Source organism: Podarcis vaucheri (assembly GCF_965113315.1).
Source record: "Podarcis vaucheri genome assembly, chromosome: 9".
NCBI classification, from domain to species: domain Eukaryota; kingdom Metazoa; phylum Chordata; class Lepidosauria; order Squamata; family Lacertidae; genus Podarcis; species Podarcis vaucheri.
This window is the reverse complement of record NC_138767.1, coordinates 21,779,452-21,803,389: the sequence shown is the minus strand read 5'-3', so window position 1 is coordinate 21,803,389 and position 23,938 is coordinate 21,779,452. Positions and strand designations below refer to the sequence as shown.

Genomic DNA, 23,938 nt, shown 5'->3' with positions numbered 1-23,938 from the left:
GAGAACCTGCAATGTTAACTGGCCATCAGCATAATCAGCCATTCATGCTTTGCAGAGAATCCCAATTCACAATGCAGGCTATCTGAGAGGTGGACTCCAACATCATGCTATTGCAATAGTGCGCTGACTGAACCTGGGCAGTAAATAAAAATCAAGGTGTCAATGGAATGATGAACAAGTGAATGAAATATCACCAACTGGCTCAAATGAGTAACTGTCCAATGTGCCTGGTGTGTGTGACAAGAACCAGGCAACTGATTTTCTAGATACATTTCAATCAGTTTAGGCCTAGATTTAGCACAGAAATTGCTCTGGTCACCCTGTATGATGACCTCTGTCGGAAGAGAGACAGGGGAAATGTGTCCTTGTTCATTCTCCTTGACCTCTCAGCAGCTTTTGATACCATTGACCATGAAATCCTTCTCGAGTGGCTGTCCGAGTTAGGGGTGGGTGGCGCTACTTTGCCAGTCCTACTTGAATGGTTGTTTCCAAAGAGTGCTTGGGGAGTGATCTTTGGTCCTGTGGAGACTTCAGTATGGGGTTCCTCAGGGTTTGATTGTATCCTCTATGGTGCTTGACATCTACATGTCAGATGTTGGAATGTCTTTGCTTATGCCTAGCTATGTGTCCTAGACTCTGCCATTGTACCTGCTGAACCTTGCAACCTTTATTCTGAACTGATGCAAAGATTGTGTTACCCATTTCCTTAATAAAACTTTTAGGGTTTCCCACGCCAAGAGTCTGAGTTGTTTGTCTGTTGGTGGGAGCCAGGACATTGACAGCCGCACCCTCCATGAATTGATCTACGTAATCCTCTTTTAAAGCTATCCAAGGTGGCAGCTAGTCTTCCATCGTGTGGGACCCAACTCCATAGTTTGATTATGAACTGTGTGAAGAAGTACTTTCTTTTGTCTGGCCTGAATCTTCCAATACAGTGGTACCTCAGGTTAAGAACTTAATTTGTTCTGGAGGTCAATTCTTAACCTGAAACTATACTTGACCTGAAGCACCACTTTAGCTAATGGGGCCTCCCGCTGCCAGAGCACGATTTCTGTTCTCATCCTGAAGCAAAGTTCTTAACCCAAGGTACTATTTCTGGGTTAGCGGAGTCTGCAACCTGTATGTAACCTGAAGTGTATGTAACCCGAGGTACCACTATATTTATCTCAACCACTGTTCAGGGTGTCTCAAGCAGTGTATGATGGCACTGCAAACCAAACTTCCATCACTCAGAGTTCCTTATGACTCTCAACTATTTGACCTCCCACACGCTATTACAGTCCATTCCATTTATATTTATTTCACAAACACACAGCTAGTACAAATGACTGTTTACCCTGCATACAACAACAATGCTGCAGAGGCGCAGCCAGAGAAGCAGCAACTGGAGGCCTGGAAATTCTGCTCAGATGGAGAGATCAAGGGGTGCAGCAGTTGGACCGTCTGTCCCTGGGAAGGCATTGCTATCTAGCCCCCTCCCCCAGGTACCCGCCTGCTGTCAAGATGAATTGGGAGCAGCAGCAGACAGACCCACATGACCCAGGAGGTAGGCCTATCTACATGGCAGTCATTTTGGTTTGGTCAGGGCTGTTTCCGGATAGAGGCACAACTGGCGCGGATCCCCGCCGAAGGTGTTTCTCCTCTTGTGTCAACCAGCCGAGTTTGCACAAGGGCCACATCCTTTGTAGTCTCTATTTTTTAGGGAGATTGTACTTGACTAGGAAACTTTGGGCAAATTGCTGAATTATCTCCCATTGTTCCATCCATTAATACAGGCTGAGCTCCCAATTATTATTTTTTCAATTGTTTGTTTTCTGAGTAGTTATTTACATGGATTGCTTGTTCACCCTGAATCCTTGAGTAGTTAGAATGGGGTGGTAGAGGTGACCGCATCAGATAATACCTCTAAGTGGGATAAGCATTTTTTTAGTGTCTCTCATTGAAATATACTCAGAGTCGCAAAGTGATTTCATGCTCTTTATTCAGCTCATAGTGGTGAGGAGGAATGAATAAAAGTCCCCTCACAGTATCTGCTTTATATACATTATTTACACAATGGGCTGCACATGATTGGCTAATTCCGGAATTCTACTGTAAGCCAATCAGGTTGTGGATTCACTTCTATCTGGAGCAGGATTGGGTGGTTCCTGCCAACCAATCATACTGCTGCATTGTTCTAGGACCAATCAGACTGCTGCATTCTGAATCCTATTGTTCTAGGACTAATCAGACTGCTGCAATTTGGATCCTATTGTTCTAGGACCAATCAGACTGCTTCAGTTTGGATCCTATTCAACTCAGTACATAACACTCATTGTCTGTGAGTGGTTACCAAGGGTATGGGATTTAGGGCTGGTGAGAGAATGATTTCATCCATTAGCTTGGGCTGGGGCTTCCATAAAAACTTGTCTCCTGTGTCAGAACTTGCCAACATGGTGCTCTCCATCAGCCCCACCAGGTGGCCTCAGGTGCAGTGTAAGACACTGTCTCTCTGCTACTGTTGAAGTAAGAACATGAGTCCTGCTGGATGAGGCCAGTGGCTCGTCAAGTCCAGCATTTCGTTCTCAGTGGTCAATGAGATGCCTATAGGAAGACCATAAGCAGGACCTAAGAGCACGCTCCCTACCTACAATTCCCAGCAACTCCTATTCAAAGTCCATAATGCCGCCAACAGTGGAGGTAGAACAATGTCATGTTAGCTAGTAGCCATTATCCTCCATGAATTTGTTGAATCCTCTAAAAAACTGCCCAAGTTAGCACCCATCACTACTTCTTGTGGAAGCATATTCCATAGTCCATTTGACTATGCTCTGGGTGAAGAAATATGTTCCCTTGTCTGATTTAAATAAGTAAGTCCAGTCACCTTCTGTATGTGGAAATGGGAGAGAGGCAACCATTTTGTCCTTTATTCTTGTCTAAGCCCAAATATCTGAAGTACTCCCAGATTTTCACCTCACTGATTCCCCCACCCCATCCAATGAAGGTCTTTTATCCTCTGTTCCAAGGACAAAGGGGGCTAAAAGGAAGCACATAAAAGAGTGTGTGTGTGTCCACAAAACTTCTTGTATTCAATTTTTCTCATGATACACACTGCTTGTGCTTGAAATGCTATCTCCTTGGATTTCAGTAAAGCCAGCTATTCCCATAAATACTCTTTCATGCCAACAGCACTGTAAATTCTAGATGGATGTAGTGAAGATTATTTGCATGTCAGGATGGCAGGTGTTTAGCTCTTAATCTGTTTGGTGGAAAGGCATTCATGCAACAGAAATCGAGCAGTAGTTCTGCTTTCTTTAAAAGGTGCTTCTTTCTAAAATAAATGCAGCATGATGAACCGGGGGGGGGGGGGATGTGAAAGGTTAACAATTTAATAACTTCATCATGCCTTGGTCAGCGTGTTTGCAAAGAGCATCTGGCGTGATGGTGTGACTTGATTAAGGGGAAAGGGAGTACTTTTTTGTATCTGTTATTTCACAAGTACTTCTGCCCCTGACACTAACAGGGCTTCAGTTACAAGGCAGCACATTGCACTGTGTAATACAGCATGCCAGAATATGATCCGTTCTCATCCTGGAGAGGAAATGCAGTCTCCCATTCTAAGGGGCAATGTAAGGCCTCTAAATCCTTTTAATCTCACTCAGGTTAAGGTCTTGAAACCTGTCCAGGTTTACAGTTCCATTCCTTGGAAGAGGGTTGCGCTTGCAGGGAAAGGCAAATTTGAAAAGGTTGCCAGGAGTGTTTGACATGTGCAAAATAGCTTATTATGATCCTAATCTCTCAAATGAAACAGGGGACTAAAGATTTGGGTGTTTGGTTTTTTTAATAAAAAAAATAAAGGTCATGAAAATAGGTCTCTAATGCACAGAAGTCCTGGTTTTGAGATGTTTAGAATGCTTTAACAGAAAAGACAATCTAGTATAAGTTGTTCAGGAATAAGGTCAGATCTACAAATGTAGCAGAATGGCAGTGAAATGTTTGTGCCACTTCAAAATGAAGTTACAATTTTTGTTCCTGCTTTTAAAGAAATGTAACTCAACATTATAACATGCATATAAAAATAAATTAATGATAGTAGTTATTCAAGTACACCACAAGAAACAACCCATCTCAAAAAACCCCCAAATTCTTCCTATTTCCAATTCCAGTTCTTACATGTGTTTGTCCTGTTAACTATCCATCTAAATGACAGGTACTACTTAAGCCAAACTGCTAAGGATTACACTAAGGATAACAAGATTTTGCCCCTCTGTAATTACTGGTATCTTAGCTGCAACAGATTATTTTAGCTGAAACAGATTCCGCACTCTTCTTCCTCCTCCTTCTCATAATCAGTTTCCTAATTCTTTATATTTCAGTGGATACCACTCATTATTATATATATACTGCTTATTATTTTTCCTGACAAAAGAAGTTAGCATGGAAAGAAAACAGTTCCACTATGTAGGAAGCTTCCAACAAGGAAGGAAGGCATTGGTACAGGTTACATACACTTCAGGTTACAGACTCCGCTAACCCAGAAATATTACCTCAGGTTAAGAACTTTGCTTCAGGATGAGAACAGAAATCTTGCTCCGGCGGTGCGGCAGAAGCAGGAGGCCACATTAGCTAAAGTGGTGCTTCAGGTTAAGAACACTTTCAGGTTAAGAACAGACCTCTGGAACGAATTAAGTACTTAACCCAAGGTACCACTGTATAGTGTTTTCAGCAAAGTTTGACCTGAAAGAAGGCCCAAAGTGGCTCTAAATTTAGATGTTTTCGTAGCAGTTTTGTCCCACCTCTCAACCAGAAAAAAGCATACAGTGGCTATAAAAATCAATAATAAAAGGAAACTCGGCCACCTGATCTAAGTTTTTATAACAACCGACTAGAATAAAAAAAAACAATTGAAGAGGAGGCACCAGAAGCTGGTCTCTCAGTTGAACAGATGGAGTGGCCCTGCTTCCCTTCCCTTCCCCACCCCTCTCTCTCCCCTGCAGACTGATGGAATAGGTGCTTATGTAAAGTAAATCACTTTACACTCTATCAAATAAATTCTGCTGCACACCAAAGTCTGCAGTATTAATTGTATCAGACGTCTTTAGATGGCCCTCAAGACTCAAGGCATCAGTATCTAATACTTCTTATGAAAAATGCTCTACATTAAACTTTCCTAGTAGCAACCATGTTGCAGACTAAAGTAAGAGATTACATATTTTATCTTCTGAAACACCAAGAAACTAATACAATATAATATTTCAACACTAGAGGGCCGTTTTGTACAAGCTAATGGAATTCTTGGTGCTATCCAGTCAGCCCATGGTGACTTGCAAACCTCAAAAAGCAAGCTACAATCTGAACCCCTGGCATGTAGTGGAAACTTCATTAAATGTGTTGCATTTTCATACTGGGTACAGAGATGACAGGTTGTAACTGGGGGTATTTTTTTGCAGGCAACTCTTAAAACAAGACGTCCTTCCAAACCAGTTTTTGCCCTTCATAATCAATTTCCTCCCTGGAAATTATCTTTCTCCCACTGGACCTTCCTGGACACTTGAAATAGCTCTCCATGACCAGATGCTAAAGTGTGAAATTGTGATGCTTTTCCTTTCTACTGCCCAGGGACTTAAATCCCTCCCACCTGATCTTAGACACAGATGTCCTGAGAAGTGATTCATGATCCAAATTGATTCCCAAATTTGGCTATCCTGTACGGCAGGTTGTTACATTATGAACACTGTATGACTGGCTCAGTGCCTTACTCTGATTGAATGTCCAGCCTGTAATATAACCTGAGCATTCCATTTTCCTAGAAATGCTGTCTTCGATCTAACTATAATTTTAAAACTGTCTTATTTTGTAGTCACAGAATGCTTCTGGACAACAATTACTTCAAAATTATCAGTTATTAATAGACTATAGTGGGTAAATTAGTAAAAAAAACAACACCACCCTCTTATCTGGATATTCTCCCATTGTTGAGTATCATCAAAGTTCTTCTCCTAAAAAAGATGGAATGTGGCACGTGTCACTCTCTTTCCCTCCTTTCTTACGGATCTATTTTCATTCTATTTCAATATTAATCATCTTTAATGTTAGTAATCTTTCTATCTACTAATGACACATAAGACTCCATCTTAAATTGTTTCACAAGTTTCACCTTACGCAGCATTGCCAATGTTAAATAGAAGTCTACCCTAACCAGCTACCTGATGTTATGAGGAAATGTTACTGACCAAAACTGAGCTGGACCAATCAGACTGCTGCATTGTTCTAGGACCAATCAGACTGCTGCATTTTGGATCCTATTCAACTCAAGTACATAACACTACTGCTGTTCCTTTTCCCACTGATGGAAATGAAATGCCTTCTCACAACAAACAAATCCCTATTGCATAACAATAAAGACACCCAGGTTACCTTAAGGTCTACCTTTGCCAATATTAATTTACTTTAGCCCGAAGATAGGCTTTGGACAGTCTTTGGCCTGTCTCCAGTGGAAAGAGATGATGCCACTGTGGGTTTGACTCTCCTTTCCAACCATTTTCAGACATATCCAAAGTACTTGGGGGCACCATGGAAAGGGTCTTCTGGGTGGTGGTGCCATGGTCATGGAGCTTTCTCCCTGAATAGATCTAACAGGCTCCCTTACTTTCTGCTTTCAGGAAGTCTATAAACACATTTTTTATCCAGCCAGGCACTTGATGTATGCCCCATCCCCTGCTGTTTTAAAAGTTATATGCTGTTTTAGTGCTGCTCAAGTGTTTATTCTTTTGAAGTTTTAGAATTCTGAATATTTAGGATTTCTGTACTACACTCTTTTTCAAAGAAAGTGAATAGAAATAAATTATATGGTTATGGAACTGTTCCCTTAATTTTCATATTAGCCAACATTGTTTTAAAGCAGAACATTGTAAAGAAAAAACATGGTGAAGAACATTGCCTCTGGTCCAGAAGAAGATATACATTTGGAACATGGTTTTTCCAACCACAGGTTACCCAAATGAAGAATTTTTCCAAACTACAGTTCCTATGCAAATGTCACTTAATTCTACGTGATCCACAATTTCACATCTTTTATTTGTATTTTCCTTGCTCTCAGTAACAGCTTTCCACCTTAAATATTTGAAAGTAGAAAGATGGGCAAGAACATTTTATTAGCGGGGGTTGGGATTCTTGCTGTGACTGATGGCTGAACACATTTATTTCTGCTATGCACAAATGTGATAGTTTAAAATAGTACTTTATTCAATCGGATGATATGACACACAGTCTATGTATAGTTAATAGTTTTGACCTAGCAAGCTACACTGATCTTACAAAAATGCTCCACAGTTTCATTACTCTCACCAAAGTGGCTATGAAAATCCAAACCAGTTTAACATTTTCCCAGTGCTTCTCTTCAACTTCCCTTTCCAGACGGTTAAAGACATATCTGAAGATTCAGTAGGAAATTATTTTCTTCCTTGAGGTACAAAAAGTTGCTTGTTATCCAAGGAACAGCTTTACAAGAGTCAGAGAGAAGGTAAATGATTTGTTACCCAAGATTATCAATTGTCTTCTGTGCTTAAATGTGATTAGATCTGATTATAACAGGTGGCCACAATCCAGCATAAAGTTAGACATGCTTAAGTCCCCTTGACTCTAATGGGAATTAAGTGCAATTAATTGTGGCTGACATGGCTTGACTAAAACTCTTTCCTCCTGTACTCAGTTTATAGGATTGAGGGTTTAACTGATAGATTCTGTGTAATTTAAAATTACCTAAATTCTTTTATTTAACTAGATGTGTTCTAAGATATCCAGAAGATGTCTGCTTCAAGTATTTTGGAGGAAAACAATAATTTTGATATGGGGCTACACTAAAGAAAAACTTTTTGAAATACTTTGAGCATGAAATACTTTAAACATTTTTGCATGACATTTCAACCAGGTGCTAGACAAACTAACTTCTCTAATATGAACTAAAAATCGGAAGTTTTAAAAAGTTTACTATTAAAAATGCAAGTAATTTGTTGTCTTCAATGCTGTATGAAAACTTAGTTCAATGTGGGCCTCTTGTCCATGCAAACAGTGTCTGGAATTTTTATTTATATATTTAAAATTAGCACTTCAAACAGCAGTATATGCTTTCCACCCTTCTTCTTGTCACAGAGCATTCTCTCCGTCCAAATACTACATAATAAATAAGGCTAATATTCCTCTAACTATATAACGACTATATACTGAACAGCCCCCCCCCCGCCCCTTTCATAACTAGAAGTACAAGAATTTCCATATGCTTTCTCTTCATTTTGGGATGTCTGGGGAAGCTGAGCTGCAGATGCTGCTAATACTGCTACTTCAGTTACCAATGGCATTCAGACTGACAGCTCTTCGTGCCAAACCAACAACTGTACTTCATAGCTCTGGAATAAGACACTGGCAGCAGCAGCTACCCCCCATCTCCGCAGAGACAACAGCAGCCACCCGCCTTACTACCACTGCGGGACTATCGGGCGTCTCTCCAGGGTCTTCCGCTAAACTGCAGGGAGTGAAGTTGGGAACCAACCACTGGAGACACGTGTGTGTGTGTGTCCCAGCTTCGAGTCTTGGTCGAAATCTCTTTGTTCCCTTCAGTCAATTTGCAGTGATCGGAATGGAACTGCTTACAAAATCGCCTGCTGAGCAGATCATCACTCAAAAAGGGAGTGCTGGAGAAAGCAACAGCCGGATGATGAAGCACCATTCTCAAGAGCCATCAACATCCTCATCTGAGGAATCAAAATATGTGGAGATTTATGATTTCCCTGGAGGGAGGGGAGAGAGTCCCCAAGCTCTAAAACTGACTTTGGCAGGGAATGGAAGTAAAGTGGCCTTTATCAAACCTAAAAATGGACCTTATGGGATCAGTGAGGTTAACAGATTGGCTAACAATATGCTGGCAGACAAATCTGCAAATGAAGCACCCCAGGATTATAAATCTAAAATGGAAGGCACTCCTTCCCCTGTGGGGATGAAGGCTGATGAGGTGGGGGGAAGCATCACTGGCACCAGCTCAGAAGGGTCTGAGAACACTTTGTCCCCTAGTATCTCCAACATTCAGCTTTACACAAATGGCTGCCCAGAATCATCCTCATCATCTTGTCCTTCGCCAGTACAAGAGACAGGCAGCTTTCCAAAAATGGATGACATGGGAACGGAGGGGAAAACCTCCTCTTCTTCATTTGGATATGAAAGTGATGAGGACGATGATGCAGACTGCAAAGAAATCTGTCTGAGTAACCAGAGAGGAGGGTGCAGGCGTGCTTCACAACTGATGCACTCGCAGCAAAGCTACACCAGTGAGAACAACTGTAACAATAATGATGAAGCACATTATATTACAACCCATGAAATCCAGCTTAGCGAAGTGGACCATGACATGGACTTTGATTATGGGTTAGCCTCTCGGTGGGATTTCGAGGACAACAATGTGATTTATTCCTTTGTGGATTACGCTTCCTTTGGGAGTGACGAGACTCTTGCGGATACCCAGACAGAAGAGGACAATAGCTGTTATCTCAGCACGACCACCAGTGATCCCAATAATCAGACAGACAGTATCGATAATACCAGCAGTACAGAGATAGTCAGCATTAATTCTGAAAATGATACCCCTAGCACAGACAAATGCGCCAGCTCGGAAGAAAGTCAGTCCAAGAACCTCAGCAACATGAGTGAGAATTCTGCAGGCCAGATACTCCTATCAATCAAACCAACTTCCAGGGCTATAAATGAGCCTAGCAACCAGCACGAAAAGCAAAACATTATTTATGCTGCCAAGCATGAAGGCGACATGAGCCTCTGTGTCTCCACAGCTCATGAACGAAATTCAAGTTTGAAACAAGATGTGTTTCATGACTATGCAAAAAAATTTATTGCAGTTCCTGCACGTTTGCAAACAAGGTGTGGAGCCATAAGAGCAAGAGAATTGGGAGGATATTCAAGCGGTGCCTCAAGCGTGGTAAGTGAGTTGGATGATGCAGATAAAGAAGTAAGAAGCCTGACAGCAAGGGCATTCCGCAGCTTAGCTTATCCCTACTTTGATACCTTGAACCTGAGCTCCAGTGAATCCTCCACATCTCTTTCGGATCACACACTAGGAATCAACCGGTGGTCAACTTACTTGGATTTAAAGTGTGGCAGCCTTGGGCAGAAAGCAGAGCAAAATCTTTTCAAAAGCAGCACCGCATCTGCAGGATGGAACAGAAGCACTGGGACAAAGACATCCAGTGACCAGTTCTACATTCACTCCAATAAGTCACAGACGAAAGCATTAGAGTTTGTTGTCAGCAAGCTTGATGGGGAAATAACGCATGTTGAGACACCACCTTGCTTTGAAAAACGGATCCAGTCGGGCTCCCGGGTTGTTACTTTGTTGGAGACTCTCAATTTTAGCAGCAATATAAAAGCGGGTGTCCCCAGACCTGCTAAACCTTCTGAAAATGCTGCTGCTGGATCAAGTTGCACAGATGAAGTTACAGAAACACTGCCAAAGGAGCTGGGCAATGAAACTTGCAAACAAACTGGGCTGGCTGCAGAAACCATGGAAGGCACACAGAATAAATCAAAGTTTGCATCCAGCCTCCTCAAAAATGTTATCTCCAAGAAAATGCAACTGGAGCACGAGTTCAAAATGGAAAGGGGCGAAATCTCGGACACCACATACTCTGGTATGTCCAATTCCTTATCTTCTAAAGAGGTAGATGGTGCTTTCAAAGAAAAGTTAAAGGATGGGGGTTTGCAGAGACAGAATTCTAGATATTCAGAAGGCAGCTCTGAATACACTATTGTAACAGCAGATGATTTGGGGGAGTTTTTTGACAGCAAGTCCCCTACCTCCAAGCCATCTACTCCCCGGGATGGAAATGTTAGCCTGGATCGATCCCTTTCTGAAACATTCTTAGACGAGGCATGTAAAATAAAAGAGAGTGCTTCTGAAACTCTCAAGGCAACTTTTCTCCGCAGTCAGAATAGCGCATTTAGAACATGGAAAGAAAAAGAAGCAGAGAAAAAGGAGGAGAAAGCTCCTGTGGGAAAACTGAAAATTTCATCCAAAGGTGACAGGAAGGCTGATTTGGGAGAATTCTCAGCCAGCAAATCGACTAAAATGTCTCGTCTCTTTGTTCCAAATATTCAACAAACAACCAAGGAAAAGCAATCCAGCACACAAGTGACAAAATATTCTACAGCAACCAACACAGCAGCTCAGACTGCCATCGCTACCACAATGATAAAGCCCAAACCTCCTGAGATCAAGATCAGCTTGGGTAGCATGCAGCAGAATAAAGATCACCCTTTCAATATTGCTAAGCTCCTCACACCCAAGTTATCTGGAAGTGTCCCAAACTTTTTCAAGGCAGCTGAAGATACCAGAAGCCAGCATCAAAAACAATTCAAAGGGGAAGGTATGGACAAAGTGCCTCAATTTCTGGTACGCGATGTAAGAGAAAATAAACACAAGGTGCAAGGGCCTATCCATCAGGTTACAGATGTCAGGAAACTAATTAAGAGTAGCTACAGCCATGAGTCGGGGGATAACAACAGTGACAGAGGCAGTGTCAACTCTGACCAGGGAACATCTGAGCAGAAACCCAAGCAGCTGGTGACAGCAGGCATTTCCAGGCCTCTGTCTCCCATGGTGATAACCTGTCAGGCAGTAAGCAACAGCAAGGAAGACAAGAGGGCCAGCAAGGCTTCAGAGACAGGGGCCAAGGCAAGTAGCGGGGGCAAGATGCTGCCATCCAGCCAAGATGGGACAATCCTGGTGCACAGGACCTCAGGGAGGCTGCCCGTAGCTACAATCGCCCCGAACAAAAGCGACCCTCGCCAGCCTGCTGTGCTGAAGATAGTCTCCAAAACATCTGTGCCCTGGAGGCAGCAACCACAGCCGCCGCCGCCGCAAATTCAACCTACACCAGTGGAGAAAAGCAGCGAAGAAGAAATTCCACGAGAAGAGGTGGCCAAGGCACCCCTCACAGCGAACCACCAAGCACTGGAGAAACTTACAGCGGCCGTCCGGAGCATGGAGGAGCTCTACAGCTTCCACAAGAACGAGTGGAAGCGCAAGAGCGACCCGCTGCCCATCACCGACAGCCACGTCCTGTCCCTCATCGCCAGCGAGGAAAAGGCCACAGGAGGAGCCAGGGAAGAGTCCACGGCCGGCGCCAAGGCAGAGGACCAGGATGCCAGTCAGAGTGCGGCCTTGACGACTTCCCCCAGCAGCATCGCCAGCAGCAGCAGGCCTGCACCCGAGCGCCAACCCCGCAGCCGGACTGCCAACCCAACCAAGAACGCAGAGAAGGTGTCAGCCAAGATGGCGACCTTCGAAAGCTTGGCACAGGCTCGGGAGCGGGCACGCGGGCCGGGCTTCCGCGGGGAGGCCGCAGGGGGCACGGAGAGAGGCAGGGCCCCGGTGGCACCCCGCAGCACCTTCACCTTCAATGCCCAGGCCCAGAAGCCCAAGCAGCAGCAGCAGCAGCCACCTCAGGAGCCATCTCCTGACCCGCCACCAAGAGGCCTGAAAGGCCAGGCCGGGCCTCGCTCCATCAAGCTCTTTGGGGACAGGCAGGGCAGCCTCGTGGAGCCCGACAGGGTGCCCAAGGTGGCGGCGGCTCCCGACTGCGGGAACTACCTGGCCATCCCTCTCAAGGCATCGTCGTCGGCGGAGCAGCCGGGGGCTGCCACGTCAGGAGACCGAGGCGGCCGCCCGGGCCTAGTTTCCGCGGCGGCGGCCGCCGCGGCCCTGTGCAACCACCAGCCCTACAGCACCAGCAAGACCCACGGGCAGGAGGCGGCCAAGCAACAGCAGCGCGGAGAGGCAGCTGCCCCGCAGCCTCAGGCCACCCATCCTCCGCCGCCTCCGCAACAGCAGCAGCAACAGCAGCCGCCTCAGTTCGAAGTGTCCCCCGCGCAGCTCTTCCCTCAGGCCTTGTCCTTGGCCGCGGCGGCCGCCGCTTTCTCGGGCGCTGCCCCCCAGCCCGCGCCTCTGCTGTGCTTCTCTCCGCCCGCGGCCGCCGAGCCCGCCGCTTTCCCGGCGCCTCAGACGCAGCGCAAAGTGCTGCTGGACCTCAGCACCGGGCAGTGCTACGTGGTGGACGCGCCGCTGCAGCCGCCGCCGCCTCCGCCTCAAAAGAGGCGCCTCTTCGACCCCGAGACCGGGCAGTACGTAGAGGTTCCCCTGCCGGCCCAGGCGCCAAATCCGGCCGCGGCCCCCATGACCCTCCCGGTGTCCTCCCTGGCGCTGGGCGCGGCGGGAGCCTACGGCGCCCCGGCCGCGGCCTACATGATCTACCCGGGCTTCTTGCCGGCCGTCTTGCCCGCCAGCGCCCTGCAAGGCCAGCTCGCCCAGCAGCCGGGCGGAGAGCTCGGCCCCGCCAGCCCCGGGGCGGACAGCCCTTACTACATGCCCACGGGCAAAGCTGCTCAGCAGCAGCAGCAGCCACAGCAGTCGCCACAGCAGCAGCAGCAAGGGGTTCCTGGCGAGGGGAAGGCGCCGCTCATCAGCATCACTTCGCAGCCTCTGGGGCCCAGGATCATCGCGCCTCCTTCCTTCGACGGCACCACCATGCGCTTCGTCGTGGAGCACCGGTGATGGAGAGCCCGGCCAGGGATGCTGCTGCTCGCTGCTGCTGCTGCCACGGGTGAGTTGGGCTCTTGGCCAGCAAGCCAGGGCCGCTTGTTTGTGATCCCAGGCCTCCTCACAGGCAACTTAGGAAAGGGCCTCCTCCACACACACACACACACACACACACACACACACCCATGCACGCCCACTAGTCCTAGGATAGTCCATAATACAGGATTGTTCTGTGTTTCAGGGCAAAAGGGTACCTTCTGTATGGGTACAATTTTGACCTGGGTGTCAGGTCTTCTCTCTCTCTCGCAATCTCTGCCAAGTTGCATGGGTTTGAAAGGGTGTGTGAACGGTAATGTATTTCAGCACCGAGAGATTTTACAAATTCATGTGTGTGCCCACCTATAAATTCCAGAGGAGACATCCTGTTAGGTTGCAATGAATTGTAATGGGTTGCTTTGAAGTCACTTCAGCATCAGATTTTAAAACAACAACACTCTTCCAATCACAACCTTGTTCTGTAGTTTGCCAGAACAAAGGTGGCAACCCTACTTCCTACAAATGTGTGAGTTGTGAGGTGGAAGCCCTGTGGGGTAAGGCACTGTGCACATTGAGAGCTTTTACTTTTACCTTTGATTCAGGGCAGCTGGTCATAACGCTAACAACTTGAGCAGCCCTTTCTCAATCCCCATGAATAAGCTGGTACTGATGATGATTAGTTATTAAATTTGTCACAAGTGGCTCTCTTGTATATTCACACCAGGAAGCAGTTGCCAAAGGGGAATAATATGTGTGCACTCGCATGATGGTGTCCATGAGGTTTATACATGTTTCCTGTGCAGAAAGCGATGTCCTTAAAGGTAGTCATTGTTGCATGTGTGTAGTAGCCCTGTGATTAATTGGGGGGGGGGTAAGTTTTCTGTAATGGATTAATCAAACTCTGTATCTGAGCACTTTCAGGTTTATTGGTTAATAAACCAATCTTCTCCAAGATAGGTTTTGGGGTTTTTTGGGCAAGAGAGAGGGTTAGCAGAAGAACAATGTTTTGGAAGATGAGAGGCATCAGATTCTTAGTGGTCCCTGTCTGATTATAAGGCAGGATAAATTCAGAGGAACAGCTGAGTTGAAGAAAGTGAGGAGTGTCTGTGTGTATTGATGACTGTTAGCGTGAATGCTCTGACATATCACAGAAGTGGCGAGATTGTAGATCACCACCTGGCTCACACTACACACTTCAAAGAAATGCCAAGAGCCACTGAGCTGCAGTTTCATCACTCATCTGTGACATATGAGACTGTTCATACTAACAGTAGAGTTGCCAACTTTTTTCTGGTAGGGCTTTAACAGCTGCTCTACAAGCAGAGATTCTGCAGGTGGAGTTTTTGTTCATTATGTAGAGATAAAGGTACAGGAGTCTTGCCAGGAAAAGAAAGTTGGCAATCATAACATTCAGCAAATTACCTCAGAGAGGTCTTGCCAGTTCAGAACATTTTAATGTTAGCCATGCTCAGAGTAGGCCCATTGAAATTAGAGTGCATGACTTACTTAGGCCAGTTACTGTAACTTCAGTGGATCTACCCTGAGAAGCATTTATCTCAGGGGTCGCCAACCCCGCACCCATGGGTACCATGGCTCTATCTCTAGCATGCCTAGGGAAAAAAATCTATGGGGTAAAATGCACAAATACCTTCTAAGTGACTTCTGTGAAATGAGGGTGGGTGTACTGTGGCCACCATCAGTGTGCGTGTGTGCGTGTAAAATCAATATTGTATGATCTCCACAATTAGGACCAGCAGCACATAGCTGATTTCTCATGGTAAGTATAAGGTTGCTGGAGGTAGCTATCTAACTTTGTGCTATGCAATGCTCTCCATGTGTTATGCTATGTCCCCCCATAGCAGCTATTTTGTGACTGGCGCCCCCCAGTTGCTTACAACCCATAGGTTTAGTGGTTTTTTTATTAAAAAAAAGCCTAGGGCATATAGCAGCTTAGGTTTCAGCATGGAAACAGTGAAATAAAAAGAGTTCACCACCATGTCAAGGTCTAGGTCTTGATCTGGACTGGGCTCACTTGTGGTGTTTTTTTTTGTTTTTTTTTTGCAAAAAATGAGACCTGGCTAGACCCACAGTATTCAAAAATGGTTATTAAAGCAATGTTTAGTTTGGCCCTCATTTCACCCAGTGGGTGAGAGCAGGGTAAGCCTGGAGTCTGCTGTATGTCTTGGCCAAGATTCAATATCAGCAAAAGATTCTCCTGCATCATATTGTACTTCATTTTCTAGGATGCTTTCCCCCCACTTGAAGTGTCTCATCTTCTTTCTTAAAGAGGTGTATCTGTGTACGGAGGGATAAGCTTGAGTTGAGTGTAATAAATCTTTCATCTTAATGGGCGAGTGGATACTCTATATTTGTGGTTACACAAATAGCCTTGTCGGTCTCTGTACACTAGAACTTCAAGCAAGCTAAGTGTGCACTTAGATGAGATGGCAGGAGGACATCTCCCACTCTTTCTTTTTAAAAAGGTTAAAAACAGCTATAGGGTAACCAGGTTGGGCTTACAGCACACCCCTCCAACGCCTTCCTTTCATTTTTAAATCATGCCCCCTGCCTTGAAGCAGTTACTTGCCCAGCGTGAGTGGGGAGGAGGAGCTTTGAGTGAAAGAGCTACCTATCCCCTACTGCTGTGGCTCTAATCCAATATAGGCAGCTGGTATTCTTTTTTTAATGCAAGAGGTCCACTATCTCATCTAGAGTAACCTTTACTTTGTGGATTCATTGCAAGGCGTAATCACGAAAGCAACCTGCCCAAGCAGGTTGTGAGTCTTGGATTCCCAGCAAGTGGTATTCAAAGACATATTGACTCTGATCTTAAATGTAGAACGTAGCCAACATGGCTAGTAGCCATTGCTAGCCTTATCCTCCATGAATTTGTTTAATTCTCTTTTAAAGCTATCCAAGTTGGTAGTCATCACTAGCTCTTGTGGGGGTGAATGCTACAATTTCACTAGGCCCTGTGTGAAGAAGTACTTTCTTTGATCTGTCCCAAATCTTCTAACATTGAGCTTCATTGGATGCCCACAAGTTCTAGTGTTGTGAGAGGGGGATATTTTTCTTTCTTTCTCCACAAAATGCATAACTTTATACACTTTTTTCTAGTCACATACACTAAGATTCAAACTTCAGCGGTATGTTCTGCTTGGGCTTTGTCTAAAGATGTTTTTGGTATAAAAATAGAAACTGGTGGCCCTCAGCATAATGAAAATCATTTCAGGAGTGTCTTCAAAGGTAGAAATTTCCCTGCACCTTTTTGACTACCAACTTTGGTTGCGAGTCTTGTTTTTGTGAATGAGGAATTTAACGCAGATTTAAGATGCAGAAGCAGAGTGTGATGTAAGCATGTCAGGGTTGGACTGGGAAACCTTCAATGTTCCTTCCAACTTTATGATTCTGAGATCAGATTTTGGACTGGAGAATTTATGAATTGTATCTAATATTATGAGTTGTATCTAATATAAACCATGTGCGAAGTACTCCCACTGTATTTAATGGAGATGGCTAGTCTAGGGTGAGTGTGACTGAGTTGGATATAGCGCTATCAAGAACAGCAAAGCAGCATATCCAATGATGTGTGTGTGTGTGTGTGAGAGAGAGAGAGAGAGAGAGAGAGAGAGAGAGAGAGAGAGAGATTACTAATTGGACCTTTATTCTAAGATGCTTTCTAACAAACTTTGTTTTCTAAATCAATGATTTATTTTTTTTGTTTGTACTTTATCTTACAGGCACAAACAACGAGAATTTCTTTCCCTTAATCTGAAAACGACTTGGTAATGCTAAGCTCTCATTTAAGCTGCTTTTTCTCTTTATCGTGTATTTCTCATGCATTTTTTGTACAACACAAGTGTTGATGATGTTCATGTTTGTACAACACCCCCTCCCCCTGTTTTTTAACTGTGCGTAAATTTAATTATGCAAGGGTGGGTGGGTGAGTTGTGGTATTTTTTGTAAACTGTCTATATATAATGCAAGGTAATTGTTATGCCTGCTAACACATGTGGCTAACTACATGTTACATGCAAATGCATGTAAAGAAACAATACGAGCCATTTGCTTTTTAATGAAAAGCAGCTTTGAGTGGAAAAACAACAGAATGCAGAAAGAAGGCAAGTGCTTAACCTTTTCCCTGACATAACTACAAAAACTGGACACGGGAAGGGCTAGATGCCCCTCCCTCATCTGTGTTTCTTTTTAAAAAAAATTGATTGGAAGGAATTTGATACACACATTTGTGTGTAACATGTAGTTTTCCTTAAGCTTTAACTTGAACTATATTTCAGGGATCCGTTTCATTGAGAAAAAGACATGTAAAGATGATGTAAAGTCATTTCAAATTTAGTTCCATTTCTTCAAAGGTATTAAAAGTTTGCAAGTAACAGCCAACACATGTTGTCTCCCCTGAAAGAATACACAAGTTGTATTCTTGAAATAATCTTCAGTAGGAGCTGAGTTAGGACATGGTTTACATTAGAGGTATGCACTTTGATGAGCTTGGTTCAATGCACCTCGGTTCCAGTTTAGCTAAAGCCAGTCGTGTCTATGCCCCAGTGAAAACATACAGGGCTCAACCAGAGGCACCAGCTTGTGGGGCAGATTGGGGGACCATTGTTCCTTCTGGAGGTGATGCATGCAACGATGTTGCATCAGGATGTGATGTGCCTTGTTCCCATATTGCGCTAGGTCGGAGGAGCTAGGATTGCGGCAGCAGCATGACTTCAGTGGCTGGCAGCTCCTCCTCATCCTCCTCCTGTTGTTGTTGCCACCGGCTGGAGGCTGCTTCCCTCTCCTTCCCCTCCACAACAGGAGGAGGAGAAGGAACTGGCCACTGAAGCCGCTCTGCTGCTGTGTTCCTGGCTCCTCTGACCTCACCTAACATTGGGGGGATGCCCCCTAAAACAAATATGGCGCTCCTGGGCCGGATTCAACTAACAGGTCCTTCTAGCAGAAGCCCACAATAGGACTTGAGCTAGCACAGCAAAGCTCCCCCCCCCCCAATTTGCTAAGGGCGGACAGGAGGATCCAAAGAATGGCACACAGGGAAGGAAAGGGGGGATCATCCCATCAGGCAAACAGAAATGCTTGCATTGACAAAGCGATCTGCTTGGATTCCTCCTATTAGTTGCAAGACGAAGACTACAAGCATAAAACCACTCACCCAAGTGTAAGACCCATTGAATTCAATTGGATTTACTTCAGATTATATATGGATGGGATTGCATTGATTTTAACAGTATGTGAAGCCCAATCCTATGCATGTTTACTTTGAAGCAAATCACATTAAGTTATTGGGGATTATTGCCAAATACATGTGAATAGGATCACACTTTTAGTTATGATTTAGATGGATTGGGCCTTAATCACTAATTATGTTTTTTACAGACTTGGTTGTAAAAATAACTGGAAATTTGCTTTGATTGCTTTATAATTCAAAATTTGCTGCTTTGTACTATTTTGTGTGATTTTATAAGGAGCCTTGACAACATTAAAAAAAGATCAGAAAACTAGAAAAAGAATGTACTTAAATCTAGGGATACTAATTTTCTTTAGCAGGCTGGGTGCCTTTAAGAGTTTTGCAACAGACAGACATTCAAATGGTGAAGTTTACCCCTTATCACTTAATCTTCATGTAGAAAAAAGTGGTATTCTCGTTGATATTCTAGTCTTGTATATAGGTATGCAAAAGGCATTCACCTTTAATTTTAAAGGTGAAGATAATTTTTATTTTCCCTTCTATCCAAGTGTTTAAGCTAAACATATTTTTTGTGTTTGTGTTTTTGCAAATGTATGAATTTTGGAGAGTCTCTTTAGAAAGTATTTTATGAATGTTAACTTAACCTGCTATTTCTTGTCAGTGTCCTATGCCAGTTACATGTATGTTTGGCATCAAGCTAAAGCTCAAAGATTTACCTCAAAGCTTTCTCAAGGGAGGAGAATGAACACTTTAGTGAGCTTTTGAAATAGAGAAATGTTGTAGGAAGTTTACTTGATGCAGGCACTGCAATCTTAGCTACACTTAGGACCCCCCTAGGAGAACTTGAGACTTTCCCAGGCCTGCCATGATTACTGGGCATATGTGCCATCTGTAGCTGAGAGAGGCAGAATATGCTCTGTCAGATATGCTAACCCTGTACCCATCCCCCAAACATACAGACATACCTTCCGTTCACTGTTTGTTGCATTGCAATCAATACTTTTTGGACTAGATCAATTAGCTAGGGATGAGGTGCTGTGTTTCCCTTGTGGGGAGGTTTGTCATTTGGCTATTGTGATTTTAGTTGCGTTGCCACTGGAGTGAATTGGGATCTTCCTCCTCAGGTGAAACATCCGAGGAAAGCAAAACACAGGAGTTTCTTTAAGATGCTCTAAGGGCTGTTCTGCACATCATTTCGCTATCATGGTATATTGCCTAAAGTGAATTTGCAGAAATTACAGTGGTGCCTCTGGTTACGAACTTAATTCGTTCCGGAGGTCCGTTCTTAACCTGAAACCATTCTTAACCCGAGGTACCATTTTAGCTAATGGGGCCTCCCACTGCCACTGCGCCACCGGCACACAATTTCTGTTCTCATTCTGAGGTAAAGTTCTTAACCTGAGGTACTACTTCCAGGTTAGCGGAGTCTGTAACCCAAAGTGTTTGTAACCCGAGGTAGCACTGTATGAGGAATTTCAAGGGAAGCCCAGAGTAGTTTCAGTACAGGAATTGTAACATTTATCAGGGGAGATTTCACACATCCTAAGATTTTAGTGAAGGCCATGTGTGTTCACACAACATTACCAGTCAGTCTCAGTTGAGTTCATTTGCTGCACCTGTAATGAGGATATGCTAGAAAGTGACACTTGAAACACGCAAAGCCTGTTTAAGAAAAAATATACTCAATAGAGATACTAAAGGCTATACCTACAATTCCATTTCATGTTATTGCTGTGCAGTACTTTACGATACAGAGCTTAAAGGAGAAGCAGATCTTTTATTGAATAGATCATTAGGAAAAGCGGGCTGCTGTATCAGTCTTAATAAATGGCCAAGGCATGTCAAAACTAAGGGCGTGTCCCATAACTGTGCCATGCTAGGCTGATAAAACCAGCAGCCAAGTCCCCCCAAAGACCAGACATGCTTATTGGTGCTTTGTGTAACTGATGGGAGCATTTGCAGCAGCTCCCAGCCCAAATAAATAAGCTATAGTACTCTAAGGATGGGTTCTATTTTTTCGCATTGTTGGAGGTTTGTTTTTTTTTCTTATTGAACTAGTTAGTTTGATGAGCTCAAAGATACATATTTATCGGGCCACGTTCCATCACAATGGGTTTAAGTGAGCATCACGGCGGCCTTGTCGACTTGCTTTGAACACTAAATGTAAAACTTTTTGATAGTATAGGGGTAGACCATTTGATCTGTTGCAGTGTAAAAGTGTTTTCATGCAAGCCATTTACCCAAGACACCCCCTGACTTTATTCGTATTTTCTTCAACCACAACTAAAGAAGCTGAATGATTACAAGTGCCAGTGCCAATTTAAGTGTAGGACAGGAGAGTCCTTCACTTACCTGCTCCAGAAAGTATTCACCTCTATGGTATTAATGGTGAATGGAAAACCAGTTCACACATGGCACCAAATGAAGGCTAAAAGGGCAATCCACCTTCCTTCAGTCTATTTAATCTATTTCAAAATGGGATGCCTGCACAGTCAGAGTTGCATTATCACCATTCACATGTGCTTACAAATAGCATGAGAGGGGCTCAAAGATAATTTCTATGGCATGTGTGAAAAAGCTCTGAAATCTTACATCCTTATTAAATACTCTGCAAGCATATCTCTAATTAGGGGTGATTTAATATGTGCATTTCCCGTTTTCCTGTATGAAATGAAATTATACCAACTCTGAAAAACGAATGGGTCACAACCCCATTTTTTTGTATGGTATAAATAATTTTATTTTTCTAGCTTGGGGTTTGTTTGTTTTTAGTTTAATGCTTCTTAACAGAAAATGAATTCATTCATTCATTCTTTTCTTTCTTTCTTTCTAAAAAAAATATATCTAATTCTCAAAGTATTCTCTGCTATTTTTCAAAGCCTGCATGTGATGCACAAAAGACTTGTATGATGTTTTCAGACTGCCGGACAGTATGGATACCACAGTAGCTCAGTCATATTCTCATTCACATAATATTAGAACCCGTGTAATCAGTGACATATTTCCTCTATCTCGGTGCTCATGGAAATGTTACTCTGTACAGTTTACAAGATACGTGTTTGCACACACAAACACACACCACAACCCTGCGCAGAGTTAGGCACACTTAATTCTGTCTTGTATTGTGGCCAGAAGCTCTCAGGGGTTACAATTTTGCCCAGTGTACTTGAAAATAAGAGTGGAACTGCATGTGATCAGAAACACAGGGCTATTGCGAAAAACACATCAGCCCTGTGTTAGATCCCCGCCCCCCTCCTCAGTAGCACATGATTCAAATTACCTCATGTCTTGACATAATTACACTGAGCATTTTTGACCAATCCTTCATTTTTAGCTGGCAGTGTTGGGGAAACAGTATAATGACCCAAAACCACCGGGGAAGTGTTTCTGATAATGTGTAGTTCTGCTGTTATAAAAAGACCAGGCACCCTATATTTAAATGTTTGTACAGATTTTTAGTGCCTGTTTTTTAAAAAAAACTTTTCTCAGGGCAAATCTCCTCACTTGGCGCATTTCAGTCATAATATCAGGTTTTATGCTTAATTTTTACTGCTATATACTAACCACACTTTTGTTATTGTGGAGAGAACTTGATTCTGTAAGATTGCTGTGAGATTTCCTGACAATATTCTGGACCCAAGCCAGGAAAGCAATTAAATATGTGACAGGAATGGTCTTGGTGAAAGCAGAGGAGTAAATACTTTACTGCATCAGGATCAGAGGTTTACTTTGCAGGATTATTCCCCCAATTTTTTACGTGTAGACAGCCAGGTTTGTGGAGTTGGCCCTCTCTAAAAATACTGGTCCAAGAAGCTGGAAAAATCCAATAAATGTGGTGCTCTGCATATGCCTTATGTTATTAGGGAGGGGTCGTAGTTCAGTAGTAGAGCACATGCTTGGTTCGTATCATATTTCAGATTCAGCGCAGTTAATGGATCTCATGTAGCAGAGCTGCAAAGACTGTCTCCCTAAAACTCTGGAGAGCCAAGGACAGTCAGCATAGCAGCACTGCACTAAATTGATTACTGGTCTGCTATAAGCCAGCTTTAAAAGTTGAACTGTATGTACCGTATTTTTTGCCCAATAGGACGCACCGTCCCATAGGACGCACCTAGCTGTTTTTTTTTGGGGGGGGGAATAAAGGGAAAAAAATTATTTCCCCCCCAGGTGCGGGGCTGGCGCGGGGGAAGCCCGAGCTTCCCCCGACCCCAGCCCCGAGAACAGCCTGCTATCCGCAAGCCTAGGGAGCCCGGCGGGAAGTCGCGCCGGTCTCCCCAGGCTTGCGCAGAGCTTCCTGAAGCCTGGAGAGCGAGAGGGGTCGGTGTGCACCGACCCCTCTTGCTCTCCAGGCTTCAGCGAAAGCCTGCATTCGCCCCATAGGATGCACACACATTTCCCCTTCATTTTTGGAGGGGGGAAAGTACGTCCTATAGGGCGAAAAATACAGTAGTCTGGGAAGGGCTTCAAGGATCAGATCCCCCTCCCTTTCACAAGTCTGTATACCTGTCCACTGAAGCCCTACTCCAACTTTTCTTCCCCTATCCTTAATGCCTTGCATTAGCCATGTATTTATTTATTTTGTCTGATATCCAGTTAAGTCATACTCAGAGTAGACCCATTGAAATAAATGGACATGTTTTCAAGTTCATTGATCTCTACACTGAGTATGTTAACATATCATCCTACAGCTTTTCAAATTAATACAAATTAAGACAGAAAACCGAACCTGGTTTGTCCTACTTCATATTAGTTACTATTGTGAGTGCTGATGCAGAACATCATTTAATAAATCAATTTTTGATTTATTAACTGTGCTTTGAATCCAGACTATGGGGTTGCATAAAAGGAACCGTGAGCAGAAGGGAAATGGTTGCTGGTGCTGTTCTGCAAACACTTGTTTGCTTTGTGTAGGCTGTTGTACAAGCAAACCTCTTTGGATTTCCTTTTTTCATCAACCACATTCTCACACAAACGGTAAAACAACCCTTCCGTACAAGGAAGATCAGCTTCAGATTGAAGCCTATGAATAAGCCAAATTAGTTGATTATATAAAATCAGCTAACAACATTTGTAGAACAGGTGTAATTTATATTACCTGCTTACAGTATCTGGCAGAATTT

At 43.9% G+C, this 23,938-nt stretch overlaps 1 protein-coding gene and 2 long non-coding RNA genes across 3 annotated transcripts; 1 reads left to right on the top strand and 2 right to left on the bottom strand.

Moving 5' to 3' along the window:
- Positions 1-1,964: 1,964 nt before the first annotated feature.
- Positions 1,965-6,293, bottom strand: LOC309540803. Its single transcript, XR_014223507.1, has 2 exons — positions 6,213-6,293; positions 1,965-2,121 (listed from the first exon to the last, which is right to left on the bottom strand). It is a non-coding gene; the product is annotated as an uncharacterized lncRNA (long non-coding RNA).
- A 1,961-nt stretch (positions 6,294-8,254) lies between these two features.
- LOC309540801 (uncharacterized protein C4orf54 homolog) lies at positions 8,255-21,641 on the top strand (the record flags this gene model as incomplete). The annotated part of the gene is made up of 2 exons (XM_082237958.1): positions 8,255-13,640; positions 17,353-21,641. One exon carries the CDS (start codon positions 8,255-8,257, stop codon positions 13,589-13,591), a length of 5,337 nt encoding a protein of 1,778 aa, XP_082094084.1. The 3' UTR covers positions 13,592-13,640; positions 17,353-21,641.
- LOC309540802 lies at positions 13,517-23,470 on the bottom strand. Its single transcript, XR_014223506.1, has 3 exons — positions 23,182-23,470; positions 17,341-23,119; positions 13,517-13,631 (listed from the first exon to the last, which is right to left on the bottom strand). It is a non-coding gene; the product is annotated as an uncharacterized lncRNA (long non-coding RNA).
- Positions 23,471-23,938: the final 468 nt, after the last annotated feature.